The sequence below is a fragment of the Stylophora pistillata genome, chromosome 7 (assembly GCF_964205215.1).
Source record: "Stylophora pistillata chromosome 7, jaStyPist1.2, whole genome shotgun sequence".
Taxonomy (NCBI): Eukaryota; Metazoa; Cnidaria; class Anthozoa; order Scleractinia; family Pocilloporidae; genus Stylophora; species Stylophora pistillata.
In genome coordinates this window covers 6,109,538-6,136,231 of record NC_142525.1, presented here as the reverse complement: position 1 = coordinate 6,136,231, position 26,694 = coordinate 6,109,538, and the positions used below count along the sequence as shown (strand labels likewise).

At 37.7% G+C, this 26,694-nt stretch overlaps 2 protein-coding genes across 3 annotated transcripts in view; both read left to right on the top strand.

Annotated features, from left to right (window-relative positions):
* Positions 1–26,694, top strand: part of LOC148726361 (uncharacterized) — a 357,363-nt gene that overhangs the window by 273,497 nt on the left and 57,172 nt on the right. The window lies entirely within an intron of this gene.
* Positions 1,025–26,180, top strand: LOC148726364 (uncharacterized). Of its 2 annotated transcripts, XM_088727329.1 has the most exons (7): positions 1,025–1,534; positions 10,090–10,808; positions 12,467–13,123; positions 13,949–14,137; positions 15,568–15,591; positions 16,427–16,720; positions 22,679–26,180. In XM_088727329.1, the coding sequence occupies exons 2-7, from the start codon at positions 10,103–10,105 to the stop codon at positions 25,780–25,782; spliced, it is 4,974 nt and encodes a 1,657-aa protein (XP_088583455.1). In that variant the 5' UTR covers positions 1,025–1,534; positions 10,090–10,102; the 3' UTR covers positions 25,783–26,180. The 2 variants fall into 2 exon arrangements, with proteins under 2 accessions (XP_088583455.1, XP_088583456.1); XM_088727330.1 differs by lacking the exons at positions 12,467–13,123; positions 13,949–14,137.

Here is a 26,694-nt window from a genome sequence, read left to right as displayed (position 1 = left end):
TACGGTCAGGAAAAGTAAAATCGCCGATCCACTAGGATTTTCCTGATGTATTGAATTTGCGAAGGACTACTTTGAGTGCGATCATGATTCTCAACGAGTTTGCTAGTACGATTCTGAAAGGTAGATGATAAGCCTCTTGCAGGGCTGAGATGGAACGCCGCCTCATACCGGCACGAACCTACTTATTTCCGGCAGCGGTGGACGTAAATCTCTAGCGAGATTGTGCTCCATGGGTTAGCGCGCTGGACTGTGAAACTACTAGAAGTGGAGTGTCCATCCTTGGTACTGCCATTGCGTTGTTCTGTTGAGGAGGACCCTTCACTCACCTCTATCCAACCGGGAGGAGGAATGGATACCGGCAAACTACAAGGGGGGAAGCTTGCCAAGTTGTTGAGTGCTAAGTGCAGCCCATAATTTGGAACAGTATCCTTTCCCCTTTCCACTTAGTTGTTGTTAGGGTGAAATATTGAATCATAAATCACCTCCTTTATTCGGTGGAGACGATTGAAAAAAGAACGAGCCGGAAATGGCAGGATTTTAGCATTTTTTTAGTATATCTTATTCAGGTGTAGCAGCCTTTTGGTGTACCTTAGCAGTGGCGGATCTAGAGGAGGAGTACCGAATGATTTAGAACAAAGCACAAAATGCTCACCTTGACCATGTCAGTTCGAAGGAGCAGAATAACTTCAAAGGTACGCGGTCGACAACGCGGGCTCAAGCGTGCGAGGTTTAATATTCAGCGAAATTTGCGAAAACAAGGAGCCGGCATTTAAAACCGAGACATTTTCCTATTTCCACAGTTTTTAACGAGAAAAATAATTTTCGAAAATATTTAGGGAAAGCTCAAAGTTTTTGGAAGTTGATATGCAAAAGCAAAGTGGCAAAGGAAAGAACGCCTCGAAGCAACAGGATAGAAAATCAACCATAGGAGTCCAGCCTCGTTCCCAGGGTCTCTCATCTTTAGTAGGGGAGGGAAGATGAGAGACCCTGAGAACAAGGTTGCCATGACAATATCCGAGTTTCCGAGAGTTTCCGCGCTGAAGTCCAACATTCTCTTTCTGTCAGCTCTTCTTTATCCTTTGGCCGCGTGAAAAACAGCCAAAACAGCACAAATAAATGGCGGGAGACGAAGGAATCTGTGTTTCTTGCTTCGCAAACACAAAATGTACTTGTTTGTCGAGCGGTAATTACTTTTGTATGAGGTGTTCAGTTTTCGAAAACGAAGAGGACACTTCAGGTGGAAAGAACGAAAATCTGTGAGTCGTATTTCAATGAAATGATGGAACCTGAACCACTGAAGTCAAAGTACTAGTGTCATGAAGAAAAGTCAAGATGACGATCGCGAATGTGAAATTCGACGTTTGAACTGGGCCCTAGTGAAGTTAGTACTGATGCGTGACTTTGAATGGGATTTGGGCACAACCCTGGCAACCAGTTTCGCAGTTGACTCCATCTGAGGTGAAGGGTAAGGTGCGGTTGATCTCTGCTTCAAAAGACTTGTTTGACGTTTTCTAAGCGGACGATTCTCGCCAAGGTAAATTCATTCATTTACCAGATACATACGTTTTAACTTTTTATTACTAGCGAGGGAATTGTCTTAACTCTCGCGGCTACTTGGTGCTTCGAACTTCCTGTTTGTCGTAGAGCTGTTCGTATTTTACGAATTGGTGCGCATAGCTATACTTGATACCCCTTTATTCAATAACTTGTTGTGTCGATTCACTTATTCGTTATCATTTTTACGAATTTGACTGGATTTTTTCTGCTTCTAGCCGTGAAACATTTGTTATAAAAGACAGATTTATAGAAATCGTAGCTTTGTGCTTCGGTCAGCACTTTCTGTTTCCAGGAGACAATTGTTCGGGCAAGATTTCCGTGTAATCCCATACTTCGTTAATTATGCACACAATTCTTCGATGAAAGAAAGCAGAGGCAAAACAACAGATTACCTTCGGGATTACACCTTTGTTTTGACTGGTTTAGGGTTATCGGAAATCTTTCCCATGGTTGTATTTTGCGATTTGCTGTGAATGGTTGTACTTGATCTCTCTATTCAGCAGTTTCAAGTCAATAAGCGTATTATTTATTATTTTGGCTGGATTGTTTTGACTGCTAGCCATGAAATGGCACTTCTGCTTGCTCGTTTAAACACGAAGGTGCGATGTAAAAGGAGAGTTCCCTTAGGTACCTGGGAGACGGAACAAAAGGAGCTAAATATGAGATATCTATTGTTTACTTCCACCAGCATGGTGGCAATGATGTAACATGTGAACCACCTACTTCGATTTCAAATTTACTGTCACAAATAAAGACAGTTTCCATCGGAGAAAGGAAAAACAAATCTCAAGAATTCTTGTAAAAGTAAAAAAGGTAAAGCCTATACGTGAGCCATGTGGCTCGTCAGGCCAGCACTTAACTCCGGTTTCCATAGCATGAAGTGACTAGGAGTATTTCTACTCCCCCCTGGATGGGATGCTAGTCCATCACAGGGTTACCCCTAGCATTAAATTCACCGGTACCCATTTATACACCTGGGTGAAGAGAGGCACTGTGAGAGTAGAGTGTCTTGCCTAAGAACACAATACAATGTCCCGGCCGAGGTTCGAACCCAGACCGCTTGATCCGGAGTCAAGCACACAACCATGAGGCCACCGCACCTTCCACACAAAATAAAACTCTTGTATTGTGATCAAAACATAAAACAATTTTGAGGAATGCGCCCGCTGATCACTGCTTTGGATTAACTATAGCTCAAGCTGACTTGACTCTAAGAGTTCTACATCACACGATGGTTGATTGACAAAAAATGGTCCAGAGATACCTAAGGCAGCTCTTCTTTTATAGCGTGCCTTCGTGTTTAAGACATCTTCATATTTGCTAACCGTTTGTTTACTTGTGCCAAGCAACGCACTGTAAAATGTTTTTATATTCAGTAGTGTTTGATGGTAATTGACCTATCATCCAGATATTATTCTCTAGAATCTGGTTGCATTTGATCGGAAAATTGAAGAGATACTTGTATTGTTTTCCCTGCCGTTTGTAATTCGTAATGAGAAAACATGCTGTGATTGGAATCTTGAAAATAACTAACACATATTTTGAAGGGAATCTGCTTACCCCAATCGGACTGCTGCAGTTGCTTGTTATGATGAAAAATTCAAGTTTTTACTCACAATCATGTAGGCAAAAGATTGAAAAATTAACTAGGTCCCGTGGAATTAAAACTGAACAAAAAATTGGGTAAAAATTGGTTAAAAAAGGGTAAAAATTGGCAATGAGTTTTCCAGGTGGGAGCATAATTACAGAGGTGTGCCACAGGGACCCTAATTACTTTTTAACATATTCTTAAATGATATTTTCTATTTTATTACAAAAGTTAAGCTTAATGCATACGCTAATGATCAGCAATTATATAGCTTGGATAGGGATCACCTTGCCTTGTATGATAGGATGAATAGTGAACTATGGATTGCTGTCAATGGGTTTAGGTATAACGGTCTTATGGCCAATCCAAGTAAATTTTATTCTCTCATACTCGGAGAAACTGATATTAATTTTTCATTTATAGTTGATGGGGTGAGAATCGAGCAGCATGATGATATAGATCTACTAGGAATTAATATTGACTCAAAACTTAGTTTTTTCGAAGCATGTATCCCATATAATTATGCGATAGGGTCAATAACCAGTCTAGGGTCATTGGTCGTTTTGGAAATCTTCTCTCTGGATCCATACGGTTGCATTTATACAGGGCATTTATACAACCTATCTTTCAGTACTTTAGTGCTGTATGGCATTATTGTGGAGCATGGAATTCTAATAAGCTAGAGATAGTAAATAAGTGAGTGCTTCAGCTAGTCCTTGGAGACAGATCAAGTTCGTATTCAGCTTTACTGAACAGGCTTGATATGGTATCACTAAAAGATAAAAGAGTCCAGGACATATTAAGTATGGTTTACCAAGGCCTTTACAACATGGCTCCTGGGTATATCGCATCACTTCCCAAAGAGCGCAGTCAAAGTGCATATAATTTAAGGGGTAGAAGGAAATTACAGATACCAGCGGTGAAGACTAGAACTTTTGGACTTCACTCTTTCAGGTATCTTGCTGCCTCTGCATGGATCAATAGCTTATCAGATGAATTAAGAATGTCAGACAGTCTAGCAGCTTTTAAACGTGCCATTAGGAGTTATAATTATATCTAGTGGGGATTAGTATATAATTATTAGCATTTTTATATGAGGTTTTAAAAGAGTATTTCAATTTTAAAACTATTGTCATTTGTTTGTAGTTATATGCTCGGAGATACTAGCACATGTAGTGCTATTCATAAATCCGAACGGAAATAAAGTTTACATTTGTATGTATGTATACAAGGTTGCAGTGACCTCCTCTTGTGCTTCTAAAATGGAAATGTGGTTTTTTAAGTAGTTATTTAAAATCAATTTTTAGTTTAGTTTAATCCATTCGCCACGGGAGTGGCAGGAGAAAGGAACAGAAATTTCGTCCCAATTGACACCTAACCCCTTTGTACCCACCATCCCACCCCAGGGAGGACATCCATAACACAGTAATCTCATGCATGGGAAATTAATGTCTCCTACCCCCAACCCTGCAGGAGACGGGACCTCCATTTATTCGTCCCTATCCGAGAAGACTAGAATATCTAACCATTTCCAGATGTTATAGAAAGGTAGCAAATTCTTCTCAATTTTTTAAGACCTTGAGTGTTGGTCCGGCCGGGGCTCAAGCCCTCAACTCCCCGCACAACAGTCCAGTGCACTATCCTTTGGGCTAACTGGGCGGCGGTATAATTTACTCTTGGCCTGTTGTACATTATATGATAACATTTCATGGTTTTCAGTTTTACAGAAACTGTTGATACATGTACCTTAACTCCAGATGTAGTGTTACCCTTGCGTTACTTAGTTTTTGGTCACGTCACAAGTCATGCGCAGTAAGCATAGAGCGGACCTCGTGCTTTCATATTTCAACTGTGCTCCATTACAAAACGATAGCACCCAAAGTTTTTGTAGATTTCTCGTTTCTGTTTGGTTTTGTGCACATTTTGGCCCCAAGATCGGGATAGAGGTGGGCCCTTTATATTACTTATTGTAATCGCTCTAACGTTGTTTGTCATTTGAATTCCTTTTATCTCTTACTTCATCGGTTCAGTCGCCGACATTCACTGATTTCGCGATATACTTATTTCTTCTTGTATAATGTTTACTATTCGGATCGGCTAGCGATTTTACTTATCGTGCCTTGAATCGATTAAGCTATAGTTAAGTTTTAGCTTGGTTATTGCATCCTTGTTTCAGTTTTTACGTGTTGGACCTCATTAAAGAATAACATCATTTAACTCTATGTCGTGGTGTTTGTATTCAATGTGAGATTCGACTCAGTTCATCAACCTATCGCCGCTAAACCAGAAATACCTTAAACTGCAGCTTTTTAGCCAGCCCTTTGAGTCTCACACATTCAGGGTGAGATTTGCACAAACAAATTTAACATTTGGTTCACACACTGGAATTATTGTTTCATATGGCAAACTGCTGCTATAGGGTAACCAGTCAAGTTGCCTGAAAGACATTTCGCCCAAAGTCATGTTGCCTGAAACCTGAGTCATGTTGCCCAAAATTTTTGGTCATGTTGCCTGAACAAAAGGGTCAAGTCACCTGAAGAAACAAATACTTAAAAGATCAGGCTATTAGACTGTAAATATACACAATGAAGTTGAGAAATCTTAATCTCTAATTAAAAGTGTTCTTTGTTTCTGACAACACCTTTAAGATTGAAAATTAGTGTTGTTCGTTTCTAATAACCAAGGGAAGCGGGGTTTGTTTTTAACAACAAATTGAAGAGTTGCTTGTTTGGTATGTACTTGGTTTGTACTCGTGGACGTGTCCTAGGCTTGATGACCTTAATCTTGCTTTCTAACAACGCCACCGATTATATGAGGAAAATCGGAATATGTGTTTGAGTAACAATTCTAAAGGCATTGTTCATTTCTAACAAGCATTTTTCATTGCTTACAACAAAGTGAATTAACATTTGTTTCTAACAACAAAATGAAGCATAGTTGGCTTAATATGTATTTGTTTTGTACTCATGGACATATCGTAAGCTTGAGGAACTTTATCTTGGAATAGGGTGCCTATATTGTTGAGGTTGGATCAACATAATGTATTGAAGGCCCGGAATTTGTGTCTTAAAGTGGTGTCACTATAATTTTTCTCCTTTTCATATTTTAACTTCTTTGAAGCCTACGTAGGGTAATTTTAGTTGTGATCTTTTCTATATAGCAAGCCTAAGTATGTTGTCATCCTTTGGGTCATTGCAAAGTGCAAGTCAGCAAGGGATGCGAGGCATTATTTAGCCATTGCAAAATTAATTTTTTTTAAATTTAAACTTTATACCTTGAAATACATGAAAAATATTATAGTTTAATATTGTTTTGCTCCTGGAAAATGCTTGCAGACCATCAATCATCATGTGACATCAGTTCTAATTGCGGCCACCAATATATATTGGAGATACAAGAGCATGGATCAAACCAACAAATTTTGACTTTCTCTCCTTCTTAAATGGAATTTCTTTCCCAATCACTCAATGTGTCCTTGGGGGGTGTGTTCTTTGTAGAATCAAATCCTTTTAGAAACTTTGTTGTGGGAATTGAGGCTCCTTCTTGCTTGTCATTCTTAGGGCTTTGTATTCTGTAAATGCATGGGCCCTACAGGATTTTGCACCAAAGTTTAGTTTGGTATGAAGAGAAATTCGTTGAATGTAACAGGAATGGCTGTAGCCAATGATTGTTAAACAAAATATGATAAAATACAGTTTATATTGTCTTGTTAAATAGTAATCATGTTATTTTAGTTACAAACAAATCCCTCAGGTTTTTTAATGGTAATTTTACAAAGATGTTGTTACATCGATATACATTTGTTACAGATGGTGTTTTTTTAATTAAAGTTGTTTCCATATTTGATTGGTAACAATCTTTATTAATTATTTATGTTGCTCATCGTCTGATGTGGAAGAGTTATGGGAAAAGATTGTACTGTGGCCAAGGCAATGAGTAACCTAGTGTGAAAGCGCTCGCTGGAAACAGCATTGCGTAAGGGGAGGCAGAAGGGTAAAAAATTCCTGACCCTGGCTTTGATATCTTTTTTGAAAAGCCCAAAATCTCAGCATCAAGATCATTAAATCCAGAGATATTGTACATGAAACTTTGCATAATGATACGTAACTAGCTTCAAACAAGCAGGGTTATATATTCCAGGCCCATCAGAATTTTGCAGCAGATTTATGAATGAGAAAGTTTGTCTTTGTGCCTCGTACCAGATCTAGCATGCCGTGCTGGCCAACATATTGGTAACATTCTCTCCCTTTGATAGCACCTAAGTTTAACATGCCTTGGATTTCCTTTTTTTGTGATTGCTAAACAAAGCCTGACACTCCAATAACATTTCTAAGACACTTTCTTGACTTTACCTCCATCTTGTAAAATTTAGTAGGTAATATTTAAATTATGACTGTTGTGTGTGAGGGATATTTGCTAAGGAGATGACTTGCCTGGAGTCAGAAACAAAAGCCTTAAAGAACAATGAAGAAAGCAAGCAAGTGATTGAAAATGCATGGAACAAGCTCATTCACTCACTCGGGTGTATACAGACACTGTTGATTGACACTGTGGTAATTTTTGACATTGGCTCACCTGAGAATGATGCCATCATCATGGAATGATCTTAATTAATGCGATATTGGCAGCACTTTTATAACAGACAAAAATGATTCTCTACTTTTCTTACTTAAGAAAACTTGTGGAATTTGCTGCTCATCACATTAATTATCTTTAATTTCAATCAGTGAAAAACCTTTCAGTCACATAAAATGCACTCTAATGTATATTGTTTCCAACACAGAGAAATTTAGAGGTTTGTTATCAAATGGAACCAGGAGAAAACCTTTTGAACAAAAATCATTGCGTTTCAATGCAAATATTAATTGAGCAACTCCGAGGCAAACAGTGGAAAATAAATGCAATTTAGATTGTGCAAGTGAAGAACGATGTGGATTTGCAGGGTCTAAATATGATGAAGTTTGGAAACAAATTTAATGAAGTGGAATATTTTCTTGTACTGTTTTTGTGAACTGTCTGAGGTATGCATTTATTATTCTGTGAAGTTTGATGGTAACCATTATTCTGGATTTTTCCATGACTTTCTGGAAGCTCTCGAGCAAAATCACCAAGTGTGTCTGACTGAAAAAACCTTGGGACTTTTTTTGAGTTCTTTTAGTCACTTTGATATTTAAATGCTAGTTTTGCTATAAGACTGCCAATTCCGATTCAATTCAATTATTTACTTCACACTATAAATGATATTTACAGGGTTTATATTAAAGATAAGAGAATGAGAAAAAAACAAAGGTTGTATTTGGCCATAAAAATAAGGTTGAGATGTGTATGGTGTCGAAGGTAGCAAGAGCTTTCTAGTTGGACACCATATAAATAGCAGCCTATACTAAATAAATCAGCAGTAAACTAAAGTAAAGCAAAATAGTCAAATTTTATTATGCAAAAGTTGATCTTTCCATTCTTCTTAAAGGTATTGTAGGACATATATTTATGATTGGTGGGCACGGTTTCCCAGATCTTTGATTCAGAGAATTTGAATGATGATCTTCCCATGTTAGTGGATACTCTTGGTATTAAAAAATTGAAATTACCAGCAAATCTCGTCTTATGATTATGTTTTTTGCATGCTGGGGTCAGGACATCAAGGAAAACATCTGGAATGCTATCAGTTCTATTCTTAATCTTATGTGCAAGGCAGCATATTCTGAATTTGTATACACCATCCAATTTTAAAATTCCTAACAGTTTATAAAAGGGACTAGCACTTTCCCTTGCTTGTGAAAAGAAGATGCTTTGGAGACATTTATTCTGCTTAGTACAGAGACAATTTAGTTTAGCATTGATGGCACAGCCCTAGGCAATAATGCCATAGCTTAAATAGGGCTATATCAAAGCATAGTATAGTTGTTTTATTATATTTCAATCTATGTGATATCTTTATTTGGTGAGAATCTCAGCATTTTTGCTATTTTGTTGTTTATGTGTTGTATCTGTGGCTGCCAATTTAGGTGCTTATCGATATAGACTCCCAGGTGTTAATCTTTTGGTTCAATGTTTTCAATATTTATTGTAGGGTGGTGTCTAGGAGATGAAATTAACATGTAGTTTAACTTAGTTTTTGCAAAATTAATAGATAACTTATTTCGTGCACAGTATTTATAGATTTGTTTTAGCTCATGACTCATAACAGAGTCAAGGTTATGTGGGTTGTCACTAGTAAAGAACAAGTTGATATCATCAGCAAAGCTCTGCGCTGTTTATCAGTACAATTTGGTAAATCATTAACATAAAGTGGAAAGAAAAGTGGACCTAAAGTTGAACCTTGAGTTATACTACACTGTACATGTTATATTTTCATTGACAGATTTTGTGAAGTCAATTTTAATGTATTAATTGGCTATGGTTTTGAAAATAACTCTCAAACCATCTATGCAAGACTCCTCAAATGCCACATAAAGAGAAAGTAGAATGTTGTGATTTACTGTGTCAAAGGCCTAATTGACAGTTAGTCAAGAAACAGACCACATGTGACTTAACTGCTTTCTATCAATTTGCAAGCCTAAAGTTGTCTGTAATTTCAGGAATACCCTGTTCAGTGGAGTATCCTTTCCTGAATCCAAACTATTTGTATAAAATTTGGTGTTTTTCTTTGAAGGAATATAGTTGGTTATAAACGAGTTTTTCAAGTACTTTATTGAATGGTGAGAGAGTTAGTAATTGGTATATCTCCACTTTTATATACTGGAGACAACTGAGAGACTTTTAAGTTCACAACTGAAGCAAGTTAACAAATGTGTTTATTTCTAGTTTATTTTATCCACAAGTTGGTCATAGTTTTCTTTGATTTGCAGGTTGATGGATATCGTGGTGTTGCAAAGTTATTATGATTTTTGTGTGTGTTTTGTAATGTTGCCTTCTGTACATTAATTATAACCATTTCTTCACAGAGAACATGTTTTCATGGCTTCTACCAACCCAGCCCTTCCTTCTACCAAGGAAACTTCTGATTATGCCAGGCTCTGTCACCTTCTCGTCCATGTTGGATCATGCGTGTTGAGGGGAATCTTTGACAGGGTCTGTCCACCAGAAAACCTTCACGCAGCCCTGACCGATCCCTCAAATCATGCAACGTTACAAACACTTCGAAAGAAAAGAGTCCTAAGTAACACCCAGTGGGGTAAACTATATCCTGCCTTCAAATCTTCAGTTTCTTCAAGAGACTTTGACAGCTCACTACTTCTACTTCTTCTGAAGAATATCTTTGGTGTGACTTTCCCTGCCTCTGGCTGGAATAACATTCCTTCAGGATTAGACACCTCTCCAGAAGCTGACATCACCCGCCTCAAGTTCTTCAGGCAGATAGTGTACAGTCATGCTTCTGTTGCTTCAGTAGACAATTTCCTTTTTAGTTTGTACTGGAACAACATCAAAGACACCTTTCTGCGTATTGGAGGGGCCTCATATGGGGATGTTATCGATCCTATTGCATCCTATTGTATTGATGCTGATCTTGAAGAACACTACCGAGAGCTTCTTAGAGAGTGGTTGAAAGATGAAGACTGTATTGCAAGCAAATTACAGAAAGATGAAATGGTTAAAAAAGCTAGGAAGGAAGAGGACATGGAGGGTGCTATTGACATTTCTGAACAAAACTCAGGAATGGGAGGTGTGTGTAAATTTTGGTTAATATTGAGTTTTAAACTTATTCTGTAGTGTTGAAAGGCAAAGTATGCTCCAGAGACTGTAAGATTTTCCCTTGCAATTTAACTCTTTGATACCTCAGAGTGACTGTCACAGGACTTCTCCCCACAAAATTACCCCAAGTCAAACATTAAGGTAACTGTAGACCTTTAGAGGGAAGACTTTGCAAATTTTGCTGCATATTCAGCAGCTCAAACATTTATCTGTTGTTTGGTGAGAAAAAATAGAAAAAAATCATTGAATGATATTCAAGAAATTTTAAAGAAAAACTTATTGTTAGAATAGTTATTAACAACTAGCTAAAGGTTTCATATTAAATGTAAGCTACTGACCTTTGCTTTTTTACCATAAACTTTATCCACCAGCTCTAACTGCAATTGTTTAAATATTTTGTGTGACTGAGAGTGGTTTGCCATTAGGCAACAGTTAGGCCACCATCATTGATGATCAATTCAGTTAGAGGATAGTTTATCATATGTCACCATAGTACCTGCATATTGTACATATGCTATCATAGTTTGCCATTCGTTTACCATGTCTAGGAGTCTTAGGAGCCAAACCTTGGGCTTAAGTTTTTGTGGATTCCCAAACTTTAAGTGAGTTAATAGGTTATGTAGATTTTACAGATTTTTTACAAAACTTTGCAAAAATGTTAACTGGTTATTATGATAATATACTGAAATGTTTTAGGCTTTTTTTATATTCCAAAGACTTAAACTCCTCTTACGCCCTCTCATGTTATGAAGATCAGGGAACATTAATTTTTATTCGCTGCGCTTAAAGCAAATTTTCTCAGACACTAGTAGCTAGAAGTATTGAAAAAGCCTCACTTATGTGTGGCCAAACAAGAGCTTGAATATGGCCTGACATTTGGACCACACACATGCCTTACATCAGCCAGACAAGAGCAGAACCAGACAGAGTGGGAAATGAGTGGTAATCAACCCTTGCAAGAGCCAGACTAAGAAAATCATATGCAATTTAGGAAACAAGCTTGACACAAGCCAGACGAAAGTGCCAATTATGGTCCCGAGAATAAAGGAAATAACGGCTATAATTAAAGAAACTCTTGATTGTTGAATAAATTCTCATCATCAGCATCTCGGGAAATGTAAAGAGAACAGTATGGAGAATATGCATACTGATGTTAGAGTGTAACGGATTTGAAAATTATGCTTGAAATTGTGACATAATGACAGGCAGGTGTTTTGAGAATTGGAAGTCTAGAGTAGCTTAATGTTTTGAAACTTGTCTGCAAATGTGCTCAAAGTTGAATTTAAGGTGCATTTCAAGGCAAATTTTTAATGGTTATCTTATTTTTTGGAATCTGAAAGCATTGTAGAGGTTCAATTTTTTATCTGAGTGTCCTTTTTGGAGTTCAAAGTCATGTCATGGTTCTTCCTGGAGCATACATGTACATTTTTGTTAGAAGTAAATTAAATATAATTTTCTCCAAATTTATTTTGTTAAGTTCATGTGAGGGCTAAGTTAATAGTGTTGAACTGAAAGCAGTTCTCATACTGTGTGTAAATTTCAAAGAAACCTTCTCAGACAATGTTTGAATGAATTTGTATTTGGGATGAAATTTACTATCAGTAAAAATTTCATATTTTTCCATTACAGAGACAGAAATTAAGTGTGCTGAAAATAGATCAGCATTGAAAGTCAATGTCAGCCTGCCAGAGCTCAGTGTTAAACTTCCAAAAATGAGTGATCTTCCAGATACCTCTTCTGCTTGGAGCAATGTTGAACTCCCTGTTGATATTCTGTTATTAACAGTGGAGGACTGTGAGTTCTTAAGCTGCATTGCCTACCTGAAGAAACCCTTTAAGAGTTACCACAACAGTATTGGCTATGTGTACTTTGGCTGCACAGGTGATGGTCAAGGAAACAAACTGAAAATTGCATTGATGAGGTGCTCCAAAGGTTCAGATGTTCCTGGGGGCTCTTTGTCTGCTGCAAAAGATGCCATCTCTCTACTTAGACCCAAGGCTACTTTTTCTGTTGGTGCCTGCAGTGGTTTGAACAACAGAGAGGTCAAGCTAGGAGATGTAGTTGTTTCATCAAAGCTGATAACAGCTGCACACAAAACTCCTCCCAGCAGAGATATTGGTAACCTGATCAAACATGTGGCTGATGGGTGGAAGGCACCTTTACAAAATGCTGATGAATATAATGCCAAAGTGTACTGTGATGGAGTGGTTCTGAGTATCTCAGAGGTAAACAAGGAGATAATTGGCCGACATCCTGAAGCAATTGCAGTTGAAATGGAAGGTGCAGGTGAGAACCATATTGATGAAAATACTGGTGATTGATATGTAAAGGATGTTATTTAGCACTTGTAGCAAAAGTCTTTAAAAACACTGCTCTAGAATTGTCCCTGCTGGTCCAAGAAAAATATCATGTAGCGTGTTTACTTTGCAGGAATTATATAATGTGTATTTATTATAGTGAATTTGGGTTAGGCAAGGGTGGGGTAGGAAGGTATTTTTACAGGTGAAGGTGACTGAGATGTGTTTTGGCTATCCAAATTGGATATGCTGCCTCACTGAGGATGTCATGAATTGTTAATATTTTTCATCTGAAAATGTAGAAAGTATCTTGTTAAATAGTTGTAAGCTTTAAGAATACGAATAGTATCACGGTCCCAGCTATCAACCCTTTAAATCCTCAGACTGACCGAGACAGAATTTCTCCTTCCAATATCAATATGATATCAAGCAGACAAGTAATAAGAATAGAACAAACATCAAGAAAGGGATTATTAGTGGATCCAAAACCCAATTCTCCCAACCAACATTTTAGGATAATTAGATCTAGGGAGGGAAAGGGTTAACTCTAGTTGACAACATTTTGTCTCTTGAGAAATGTAAACTGAAAATTAATTTTACAGTCTTGGTGTACAAGTTTTCATGTAAACATTGGTTGCACATGTAGGGACTTACACTAACCTCTATGATGTGGATGTTTACCAGAAGCTAGAGTGTGAATCTGTGTCAACTTCAATTGAACAATAATTATCACAAGGATGCAAAGAAATAAGCTTATAATGGTTAAAAGACATGTCAGTGTTAAGAGACATTCATGAATGTTTTATTTTTTCAGGAGTGTTTGCAGCAGCCCATGATTTTAAGACAGAATGGGTGGTAGTCAAGGGCATCAAAGACTTTGCAAATGAAAGGCAGTCTTCAAGTGAGAAATGGAAACAAATTGCTTGTGTGACGGCGGCATCTGTTGTGGCCAACATTTTGAGTGATCCAGTCATATTCCAAGATTGGCCTCACTATAATGCAGGTATTTCTGTCTCAATCTTTTTTTTTTTTTAGGGATAGATGTGATTTAGATCTAAGTTCCCACAGCATATTTTTGTATGGATTGCAGTCAGAATGAGTCATTCAGTAACAGTTTACAAAAAAGGAAACAATCAAGTTACACTAATTTTGATTCCCATGTGAGTTGAACATGGTTTCTTTAAACCTTTTCACCCTGATATCCGTATTCATATTCCCCATACTTTTCTCTATACATTTACTTGGGAACTGACAAGGAGAATTCATTCAACGATCAAAGCTTCCTAGTTCGGCAATAATTTCCTCTATTCCCGTCATCTTTATGAATGATTCAGCAGTATTACTGTCATGAAAAAATAGATGCAGGCCACTCAAAGGATTTAAATGGTTACTGTAAGTGTTACGGAGAAACTTTTGGTTACATTGAGGGATGTAACAATGGATAACAGTTCATTGAGTGAGTGAGGAGAAAACCTGTATTCAGTAGTTAGCTTGGTTTATATAACGTAGCTCCATTTTCTGCCTTTGAAAGCACACACAACCCACAATTCCTCTAATCGCTCCGACGAAGGGCTAACGCTTGAAATGTCAGCTTTTGTAACCGTTACGGGGGCCAATTTACCATTTCAACTTTGTTGATATATCCAAATCATTTGGTTTATATAGCAGCCAAAATACGGAGAACTGACAGAGGCTAATGACATCTGCAAAAGAGATTTGATGACTGATTTGAAATATATTCCAGGGCCAATTTGCAACACAGCAAATTGTTTTCACACGTTTTACCCCCCTGATCTCATTAGAAACTCTCCCTACTGTCTGCCATTAATTCTTATGATGTTCCTTTAAATAAATTGGTATGAGATCAATTTTTATTCCCTTATTGATATTTATTTTCGTTCTCATCACTTGTCTGGTTGATAATGTATTGATATTGTAAGAAGAAATTCGGTTTTGGTCACTCATGAAAATTTTTAAAGGATTAAACTAATAAAGAAGACTTATTGAGTGATATGTGTACAACTGTATTTTGATGTTGGAAAGTTTTTGGAATGAGAAGGAAAGTGATGGATGCCAGCTCACATATTTATGTTTTTTTTTTTTAACCTTTTTCTTGGAACCTGCAATTGATATCACGTTGGTTTTAGACCATTTTAAGTGAATTTCTTAAGAACAAATTGGTTTAACATTTTCACTCCTATGATTTCGTTAGTAATTATTGTCTTCACTGTCTGCCACATAATTCTTATGATGTTACTTTGAAAAACTGTGTGTTGGGTCAACCAACAATCCCCTTGTTGATATATTTCTTAATTCTCATAACTTGTCTGCTTGATATTGTATTGATATTGTAAGGAGAAACTCTGTGTTGGTCACTCATCAGAGTTAATGGGTTAAACTGACAACATTGTTTTTGTTTCTGGAATAATTTAGGTGCCAATGAATTACCTGCTCAAGGTAAGTTCCACGTGTTCTCATGATTGAAATACTTGTAGCCTTAGTGATGTTTATTGCTCACTACATACAGTAGTTATATAATGATTACTGAATCATAGAATGCGTCAGACTTTTAGAATTGCTTCCTTCCTACTGTCTCAGACTTTAATTAATTTGTAGATTAGGCTTAGCAGCCCTTCCTATTGAACAGACTTCATTTCATCACATTTTGCCACTTTGAAAGGTTTGCACAAACTAGTACGTAATTTTTCACCGCCTACTTTCCTTGGTGATGTTAAGGTGGCTGAACACCGTTTTCGCGCGCGCTTTTGCTGATGCAATTGAGTGCGTGCCCAAGGATTGTGAAAAACAAACATGCCAGGAATTTACTCAACACGTACCCAAACCATCTGTGCTATTTTCTATACTTGTACTTTCTTTACTATACTTGTACATTTCAGTACCAATCATTATACTTGTTGTCTTACTTTGAAGTAACATGTTGAGTTTAGCTATAACTTTGTGAACTTTATGTCATGATTTAATATTTTGGGATAGAGTTTATTGAGTACATTTTTTCCAACTTTGTACCTTTTCAGTGAATTTGTCAGGGGGGGTAAGAATTACTTCTCCGTTTTTGCTGCACCACACCCCCTCTCTCCTCTACTTAAAAGAAAATAAGGAAGTTGCCAAATGTCAGAGAAGTAATTGAAAAAAACTAAAAAACCCACTTGTTTATGTAAGGGGGGGTGTTGCTAGGGAATTTAAATTCTTTACACACAGCAATGAATCTAGTTGGAGTAAGTATTTCACTTTGATCAGAGACAGAACTCAAAAGAATTATTATTTTGAACAGGTTTACCTGAGAAACCCACCATCACAAATGTAGAAAGTGAAGTTGACAAAGATTTAACTGTGACCTGGTCAGAAGTAGAGGCTAACAGCAGTAATTGCAGCATTAAATACCGTCTGGAATGGACGAAACAACCCATGACACAATCCACAGAACTGGTTCAACGGGGAAACATTGTGGAAACTCACCACGAGATAACTGGTCTCGAGTATGACGCAGAGTACGAAGTGAAGCTGTTTGCTGTCAACAAACAAGGAGAAAGTGAGCCAGACGTCAGAACATTTAAGACAAAGAGTGGTATGTACTGTACCTTAACTTTGAGTAGAATAGTTGCAAATGAAATAAATAAATAAATAGTTGGGTTCTAAATCCAGGGGTAACACTGCTTTTCGTAAAACAAAGAATTTAGAAACTTTGTGACAATAGGTTTAATACTCATATCGCAGCACTTGTAAAAGAAAAGACAATGATTTGCCAAACTTTTTTGAAAACGCTGAGTCCCATAATGTGAACTTGAAGTCATGATTTAATATTCTGGCATATATGTTTACTGCAAAAATTTTTTGAACTATGTACCACCTCATTGTAGGCCAAATCTATACGAAACTTTTTCTGAACTTATAGGCTACCTGCAAGTCACATTAGTTGATCTCCCCTAAAAATTCTACAACCCCATCGTTAGTTCCACATGCATAGTTCCTCTTCTACCAACTATGCCTATGATATCCATTTTTAGCACTCCTTCAACATTCCTTTGGGTAATGTCTCGTACCTAGTTCCTCCCTGGGAATCCATACAAGTTACTTCTGGTTCTCTTCAACTCCACCTCCACTCTCCTCGTACTTTAAAAAAAAAAAAAAAAAAAAACCCACCTGGTTGCAAGGTTTCAGGGAAGTAATTAAAAAACCTAAGACATCCTCTGGTTTATTTAAGGGGGTGGGAGAGGGGGGAGGCCCATGTCGCTAGGGAACTCGAATTCATTACGTACATCGATGAATGTAGCAACGCTCCGCCTTGAAACGTTTTTTGACCACATCTTTCACCTCGACTGTCCTACCAACGTAGATTAAAACGGAACCAATTGTCAAGGCATCTGTTTCAACATCTGTCGTTTGATGATTTGAATATTATTTTCTTTAAGAGCCTGGGACTATTCAGGCAAATAGGTTAACTTGACGGGGGCGAACGAAAGACTAATGTGTTGACAATTTTGTCGTCAGTTTCAGATTTAGACTTTCTCATGAAGTTAGGTACAATTCAAAACTTCAAAAATGGTTTCAAAGTATTCAAATTCAAAAATCTTCTCTTAACTCCACCTCGGCGGCCTTCTTGAAGAAGAAGAAGATGGGGACTCAAGTTTGCTTTCTTCTTTATCACCCACTCCAGTCGAATGGTATAAAGAAAATATTAAAGGCTATTACAAGAAAAATCTCTCGATTGGCCATCTTAACACAAACAGTATCATCGGCAAAATAGATGAGATTTTGGATCTACTAAACGAATGCCGTTTTGACATTCTCTTTATCTCTGAAACGAAGATTGACAAGTCTGTTTCTACAAAGTTATTATCCAACTCACATTACCGTGTCATCAGGAATGATAGAAAAAGGGGTGCCGGTGGTCTATTAGTTTATATTCACAATTCCTTAACTGCGAGAAGACAACTCAAGCTTGAACCAGTTGGTGAAGAATCTATTTGCCTCAATGTAAAGGGGAATACAAATACATGGTTTTTCGTATGTGCCTGTTATCGTTCTCCAAGTAAGTGTAAAGTCACTGACTTTATCTCTGCCTGTTCTACTGCTGCAGAAAACATGCTAAAAATCAGGAATGAAATTGTATTGGTTGGAGATTTCAATGATACGAATTTCATAATACGAATAATCCTTTGGCTGATTTCTGCGATCGCTATTGTCTCTCAAATACAATAACGGAACCAACAAGGGTTACTAACACAAGTGAAACCCTAATTGATGTGATCCTAGTTAATCGACCTGAGCGATGGACAAAGAGTGGCACGTTGAAACTTGGAATAAGTGATCACGATCTGGTATACATTGTGAGAAAACCACGCCTACCGAAATCGAAAGTGCAAACGATTGAGTCCAGAAGTATGGAGAAATTTGATGAAGCCTCTTTCTGTTGTGATTTATCTACTGCTCCATGGGACAGTGCCTTTGTTTATAATGATATTAACGATGTCTGGAATAACTGGTCAAAGCTCTACAAAGACATAATAGACAAACATGCGCCTATTGTGAAAAAAGGGTTCACGCAAACCAACTTCTGTGGATCAATGTCCAAATAAAAAGAGCAATTCAACTGAGAAACAAACTATACCGCACATACCGCCTTACTCGGAATGATGAAACTTGGGAAAGTTATAGAGTACAAAGGAACTTAGTTACCAAACTGAAGCGAACATCTATTCAACGGTTCTTCTTGGACTCTTCAGCTAACACAACAACTCCTGGAGATTTTTGGAAGCGGGTTACGTCTCTTCTACCGTCTTCTGGACAAGATAACAGCGATGGCACATGTATAATGGTTAGAGGTGCAGTTGTTAGTGATCCATCAAATCTTTTCAATAAACACTTCTCTTCGCCTGCTCTTGATCGAACTGTTTTGACTAGGTCTGTTAAAGATTTCGAACATCATCCAAGTGTGACTTTAATTTCGTCGCGCAATTTCAATCTTGGATTCTCATTTCAACCTGTCAGTACGGAATACATTGGTAAATTGCTTACTGGCCTGAAAACAAACAAGTCTTGTGGACCTGACAATATCACTCCCATGATTCTTAAGCTATCTGCGTCATCAATGAAAGGGCCTTTGACTAAGTTCCTTAATTACAGCCTTGCTAACGCAACGTGGCCACAGGAATGGAAATTAAGTAATGTTACTCCAGCCTATAAAAAGGATGATAGCTCTCTTGCGGAAAACTACAGACCAATCAGTATCTTGTCGTCCATTCCCAAGATTCTTGAGAAAGTTATGTATGATCAGCTCTATGATGCTTTCAAGACCCACTTCTCTCTCAATATGTCTGGATTCTTAAGTGGGTACTCATGTTGCACTGCTCTTCTAAAAATGGTGGACGACTGGAGACTAGCCCTGGATTCTAAGAAAGTCACTGGAACTATTGCCATTGACCTTTCCAAAGCTTTTGATTCTGTGTGTCACAGTTTACTCCTAGCCAAGTTGCGTGCTTATGGTCTGAATGATGACGCCCTCAGATTCGTCCAGTCATACTTAACCGAGCGACAGCAAAGAGTTAAATTTAATTGCAAATTCTCTGATTGGCTTCCCGTTCAATGTGGTGTGCCTCAAGGTAGTCTTCTCGGTCCCTTATTTTTTAATATATATATGAATGACTTAAACTTTGCTGGCCAGATCGCTTCCTTGCGTCTATATGCCGATGATACGACAAGTTATCGATCTCATCACGATATCACTTTCTTGGAAATTTCCCTGAACCATGATATTGACATCCTCCTGTCTTGGCTTTCTCGTAATTATCTTATGGTCAACAAAATAAAGTCCCAAGCTATGATGATTGGAGATATTGCTTACGACCCTCAATTTATCATTGGTGACTCTAGAGTCGAGTTATCTAACTCACTCAAAATCCTTGGGGTCACAATTGACGACAAGTTAACATTTGCTGATCACATTCAGAGTGTCATAAAAAAGGTCTATGCCAAGATTGGTGCCCTTAGGAGACTCAAAAAACTTATACCTGTAGATGTCTCCCTATCACTCTACAGGGCTTACATACTTCCTCACTTGGAGTACTGTAGTCCGCTATTGCTTGGAATAAATAAAACACTGAGCTCTAAACTTGAGTCAGTCAATAAGTACGCACTCAAAACTTTGCTTAATCTCGGCAATAATGTTGATTACAATACAATCTTAGCTAAAAGCAACATGAAAACTCTAGAACATAGGCGATTTTATATTTCCTTGGTTTTACTTTTTAAATGTAAGAAATGGAACGGTCCGGAATATCTTAAAAACTTTTTTAAATTGCGGGAATCTAGATATAGTTTAAGGAATAAAGGTGTAAATCTAGTGCAACCAGGGTATAATAAAAGATCGTATCATAATTCCTTTACATATAAAGCTAGTCACCTTTGGAACAGTTTACCTAGAGAAATTAAAACAGCATCTACGCTTAGCGATTTTTGTAGTAAACTTAAGAATTTCGATTTTAGCACTCTAGGACCAATCTGTAAATGTAATACATGAAGTTGACTTTTATTGTACGTACACATCCATTGTCATTCTTATTCATATTCATCTACTGCAATATCTTTCACCGAACATAATGTTTAGACTCTTTTAACTATCAATATTAATCACCTACAATTTTACAATTATCACTCGTACTCTAAACTTATATATTTTTACCTATAAAGTTTTAAGTACTTCTAATAATATACCTTTAATTATAGTTAATTTATAGTCTACCGTTTTATACATGAGCCTCTGGCTCGGGCAATTGGGCAACCATGCCTCCCGTTAGACAATAAACTTTGCTTGATTGATTGATTGATTGATTGATCTCCAAAGTAGCGGCTAAGTCGGAACGCTGTTTTAATTACAAATTGGTGGTTTAGGGACATCCATTACCTAAATGTTCCGAATTGGTCACGAATCAGAAAAAGAAATCTGCTTAAGTGTAAACCAGATCTGAGAAATCGTGCACTTGAGAGATCCTCACTGACTTATATTTAAACTCAATGGAGTCCTTCTTACTAGAGATTCAGAATTAGGAAAATCTGGTTTTTCAAAATTGACGGAAATATCTATTCCTGAAATTAGTTACGAGGGGTCTTAAGTGGTGATGGAGTTTGAGAAATGTAGATTTTTCCATCTTTCATGGCTGTAAGCGACTTAACAGGACCGGTCAAGCGTCCTTAATGATACGTCACGCAACCTTTGTCAAGCTATTCTGACAACACTCCACTCCCCTCTCAAGGATAACTTTTTCATGAATTCATTGTTGTTGTTGCCAACCTTATCAAGCGAAGGGGGGAGGGAAAGATTGTTAACAATTATTACGAATTACAACTTACCATTACTTTTCGTTCCATTTTATTGGATACCTAAGTTATCAGGCAATAACTTCTGTCTGCGTCGTTATTTGTCCTCTGATTGTTTCCGTCAGAAAGAAACAAAGCTTGTGGAAGAAAAGCCTGCTCCAAAGTTTTTTCTTTTCATCTCTATTATTTTTTTTTTTTTTTTTGGCACACAAGAAGAACAAACTCGCTTTGTTGAGTCCAGTGATACTGGTATTAAAAAGCTGGTCGCATATACTCATCCGCCGTCAAATCAACTCTGACTTTTTAAAGAGCGGTTTTGGCGCGATATGAAAATTAAGAGTTTCAAAATAATAAACTCTTTTCTGGTTTGCTGACTGATAATGTTCGGGGCTCGGAGACTGTCCTAATGATGTTACATTTTTCCTCGAAACTGCGCTTCTAGGCCTTGTAACATAGACTGAGAGCAGAGTAACCAAATGCTGATCGGCTGAGACAGAAGGCATTTTTAAGTTAATTTTGGTAGTTGCCCCAGGTAAGTACCAAAGTTTAGAAAACGTTAAAATAGGTTACCTCTCCCTAAAAATTTTGATATCATTCCTGGCAAATGTTTTTCAACAGGGTTGCTTTCATTTCTTTGATGTTGTTGTACAAAAAAAAACTAATTGAAAACTTAATTGGCTTTCCACGAACGTGCGTAACAGCATGCGTTATTGATCTTCCTATTAGATTTCTGAAAGCACGCGTGAAATTAATCCTTAGTTTCACTCGGCTCTCGATTACCCCTGCAAATATTTACTACTCAGACAGTCTCTCAGCAGTGGACATTGTCAGCTGATATACCAGCCGCCCGAAAGGGTTTCTTTATCCTAAGATATACTTGACTTTTAAGGGAGGAATAACGCTTTAACGAAACAACCTTTTCTATCCTTTGGATAGGGATGGATTTCTCAACTAATAGACACAATAGTCACTTTTCAAGCACACAGCTCTGTGTTCGTTAATGTCCCTGTGCTGAATTCGATAGAAAGTATTTAAACTACATTTACTCGTTTTCACATAATAAGATATTTTCCTTCCCCTTTTGTTTAGCCGTAAGTCCCTACACAACATTTTTAAAAGTTCAACCCTGTGGGGTAAGAATGAAGGTACACAAACTGCTCTCCTCGCGTTCTTGTTATTTATTGAATATTTTCCCTTTCTTATCCTTCAGCCATAACTGCTTACACTACAGCTCTAAAGACCTCCATTACAGACCAAACGGAGTTCCAACCCAAACTGCTAGCCTCTCACACCATCTCCAACGCGAAAACGGATGAAATATTCACTAATCTTCTCATACAACATGGAAGAAAAGGCCTTACCAGGAATGACCAGAGAGATTCAAGAAGATCAGTGCTCGAATACTACGGAGAAACCAGCGGTACTCCAGTAAAGCATTGCGATGAAATATTCCTCGGCATGAGTGAAGATCGGGAGGATCCTAATTCTATTCTTGTCGTTGGGAAAGCAGGGATTGGGAAATCTCTGTTTTGCCAAAAGGTCATTCGAGATTGGGCCAACAACAAATTATTCCAAGCAAGGGAAAACACCAAAATCCCAAATTTTAAATTTGCGTATTTGCTTACTTTCCGTCAATTGAATTTGCTTGAGGAAGAGCGTATGACCTTACGAGAAATCTTAAACTTTTCTTCAATAATAGATGACGTTACATTTGATTATATTATAAACCATCCCGAAGAAGTTTTGATTATCCTCGACGGCTATGATGAGTATTTACAGCAAGATAACATCGCCGGAAACTCGGGGAAAAAATATCAGAATGACGCTAGATGTAAAATGCCGGTGGCTGCATTATGTTCAAAGCTTATCAAGGGAGAGATACTGAAAGGTTCTGTCGTTGTTATAACCTCGCGGCCTGATGAATCGGATAAGCTGGGAGGAATCCGTTTTAAACGGTACGTAGAAATTGTGGGATTTTCTTCACAACAGGTTAAAGAATACATTGAAAAGTATTTCAAGGAAAACGAAAATATGAAGAGCGCTGTGCTTGAACATGTCATGAAGAATGAGAACCTAGTCAGTTTTGCTCATATTCCTATGCTCTGTTATCTGTTGTGCTTCGAGATGGAGTATACTCTAAGCGAAACCAGAATTCCTCGTCACCTTCCTGTCTCAACAACCGACATTTACACAGAACTTATTGATATTTTTGAACTTAAGCACTGCTCTGAGTCAGAATACAGACACAAAGAAATTCCTAACAAATTCAAGCCTCCTCCGGTCATCAAAACCACATTAGAGAAATTATCAAAACTAGCGGCAAAACTTCTGCTTGAAAGGAAGCCAACTTTTGATGAAAGCGAAATAGAAGGCGGTTTTGAGTTGGAAGAAGTCAACAAACTGAAAGGTAGCGGTCTTCTTTACTGTGGTCAGCCTTACAGGACTGGTTCGATCAGAACCACGAAACACTTCAGCTTCACACATCTCACTGTCCAAGAATTCTTAGCCGCCCATTGGTTTGTAAAGGAAAATTGTATTCCAGTCGAGAAATGCTCTGAAATGGTTTTCCAATTCATGGCTGGCATTTTGTCAAATGAGGGAAAAGAGGAACTGATGGAAAAGTTGTTGACCAGTAGTCAAGTTTCAGGGTATAATACTCGATTTCTCAGGGCAAAGTGTCTGAGTGAGTATCAAGACAAAGAATTCGCTAAAACGTTTATCAGGAATCATCCGCAAGCGCTCAGTAGTCCAGACGGCGCCATATATTTTCGTGGTTCATCAAACATAGACTGCATTGCAGTATCATTTGTATTGGACATTATCAGTGAACTAAATAAAGAGGAAGCTGGAGAGGCACAACACAAATTTTCTGATAAGTTCGTCCCAGTTAAGGAATTAAGACTTTTCACTTTCTACCTAACAATGTCTGGAATGCAACGAGTCTGTAATTCACTGATCAATGAACACTCTCTTGTGTCTAAATTGATGATAGAAGAATCAGTCGTAAGTGATACCGGTGTTGCCAGTCTATGTGAAGCTTTACTGCATCCAAGCTGTAAGCTAACCACACTAATTCTGGGGAGGAATGAGATCATATATACCGGTTTTAACAGTCTATGTGAAGCTTTACAGCATCCAAGCTGTAACCTAACCACACTAAATCTGAGTGCTTATAAGATCACTGATACCGGTGTTGCCAGTCTATGTGAAGCTTTACAGCATTCAAGCTGTAAGCTAACCACACTAGATCTGTGGTTTAAGTACTTCGGTAATATGGATTTTGCCAGTCTATGTGAAGCTTTACGGCATCCAAGCTGTAAGCTAACCACACTAGATCTGTGGAGTGATAATTGGATCTGTGATACCGGTATTGCCAGTCTGTGTGAAGCTTTACAGCATTCAAGCTGTAAGCTAACCACACTAAATCTGACGGGTGAGTTGATCACTGATACCGCTGTTGCCAGTCTATGTGAAGCTTTACAGCATTCAAGCTGTAACCTAACCACACTAAATCTGAGTGCTTATAAGATCACTGATACCGGTGTTGCCAGTCTATGTGAAGCTTTACAGCATTCAAGCTGTAAGCTAACCACACTATATCTGATTTTTAATAAGATCAAAGATACCGGTGTTGCCAGTCTATGTGAAGCCTTACAACATTCAAGCTGTAAGCTAACCACACTAGATCTGAGGAGTAATAAGATCGCTGATACCGGTGTTGCCAGTCTATGTGAAGCCTTTCAGCATCCAAGCTGTAAGCTAACCACACTAGATCTGAGTGATAATAGGATCGCTGATACCGGTGTTGCCAGTCTATGTGAAGCTTTACAGCATCCAAGCTGTAAGCTAACCACACTAAATCTGAGTGATAATGAGATCACTGATACCAGTGTTGCCAGTCTATGTGAAGCTTTACAGCATTCAAGCTGTAAGCTAACCACACTAGATCTGGGTTATAACATCACTGATACCGGTGTTGCCAGTCTATGTGAAGCTTTACAGCATCCAAGCTGTAAGCTAACCACACTAGATCTGGGGAGGAATAAGATCACTGATACCGGTGTTGCTAGTCTATGTGAAGCTTTACAGCATCCAAGCTGTAAGCTAACCACACTAGATCTGAGTAATAATAAGATCACTGATACCGGTGTTGCCAGTCTATGTGAAGCTTTACAGAATCCAAGCTGTACGCTAACCAGACTAGATATTAAGAGTAATTTTAGTATTAGTGAGTTAAAAAAAAAATCTCTTCAAGCCATAGTGGAGAGATACAGACCAGGTTTTGAACTTCCAATTTGGAATTGGGCTATTTAAAGCACTTTCTGTAAAAGCAGGAAGCAGCGTCAAACTAATCTACATCAGTAGCTTACAAGAGATCTCGCCAATTTATTTTAATGATCTTAATTTTAAGCTAGATGTTAAAAAAAGGAACAGTTACGAAATGATTGGAAACAAAATATTTTCAATCATTACTGACCATAGTAGAAGTTTATGGTAAAAGGCTGTCGGGAAAGCAGCTTGAAGCCTGAAAATGTTAATAGTTTTTGTGGACTTGATAGTTTATTATTATAGGTACTCAAAGTAACTTTTTGTAGATCTTTTTTTTTGGTCAACGAGAGCTACAAAGTACTTGAACAGTTATCGCTCAATGTGAGTAAAATAAAACGATTGTTGTAAATAGAATCGCATTGAATAAAGATTTTGTTGATAGATTGCTCGCTGGTAATATATTGCTTCCTATACCTTTGGTTTTTGGGATTAATTACCTGAACCCTTTTACTCTCAAGATCTGATTGTAAATTCTCCCATCTAGTTGATACACATTTCCTAGTTAATTAGTTACGAGAATTTGGTGTTAGATTTGTAGTACTAAGTGTTAAATTCTTATTACCTGTTTGCCAGATAATGTATGGATACCATAAGGAGAAGTTACATGTTAATCACCTCTGGCATTGTCAAGTAGGAGACTGGGAATAAATTGAGAGGAGGCCACTGTGAGTCAAAAAGGGGCTCTGACGTCAGAGTTTCAGACATGAAAAAAAGCTTTTTTTCTTGCACTTACTCGATTTCGAACTCATTCTTGAGCCATTCTTAAGCCGAGCCAATCATTGCAGAGATAGGTTGCGGGATGAAATTTTTTATTGTGTGAACCAAGCCAATTTATCGCACAGGTCAATAATTTATGCCCTCAGCAGTTTTTCGTTTTGCATGCACCGTTATGTGACG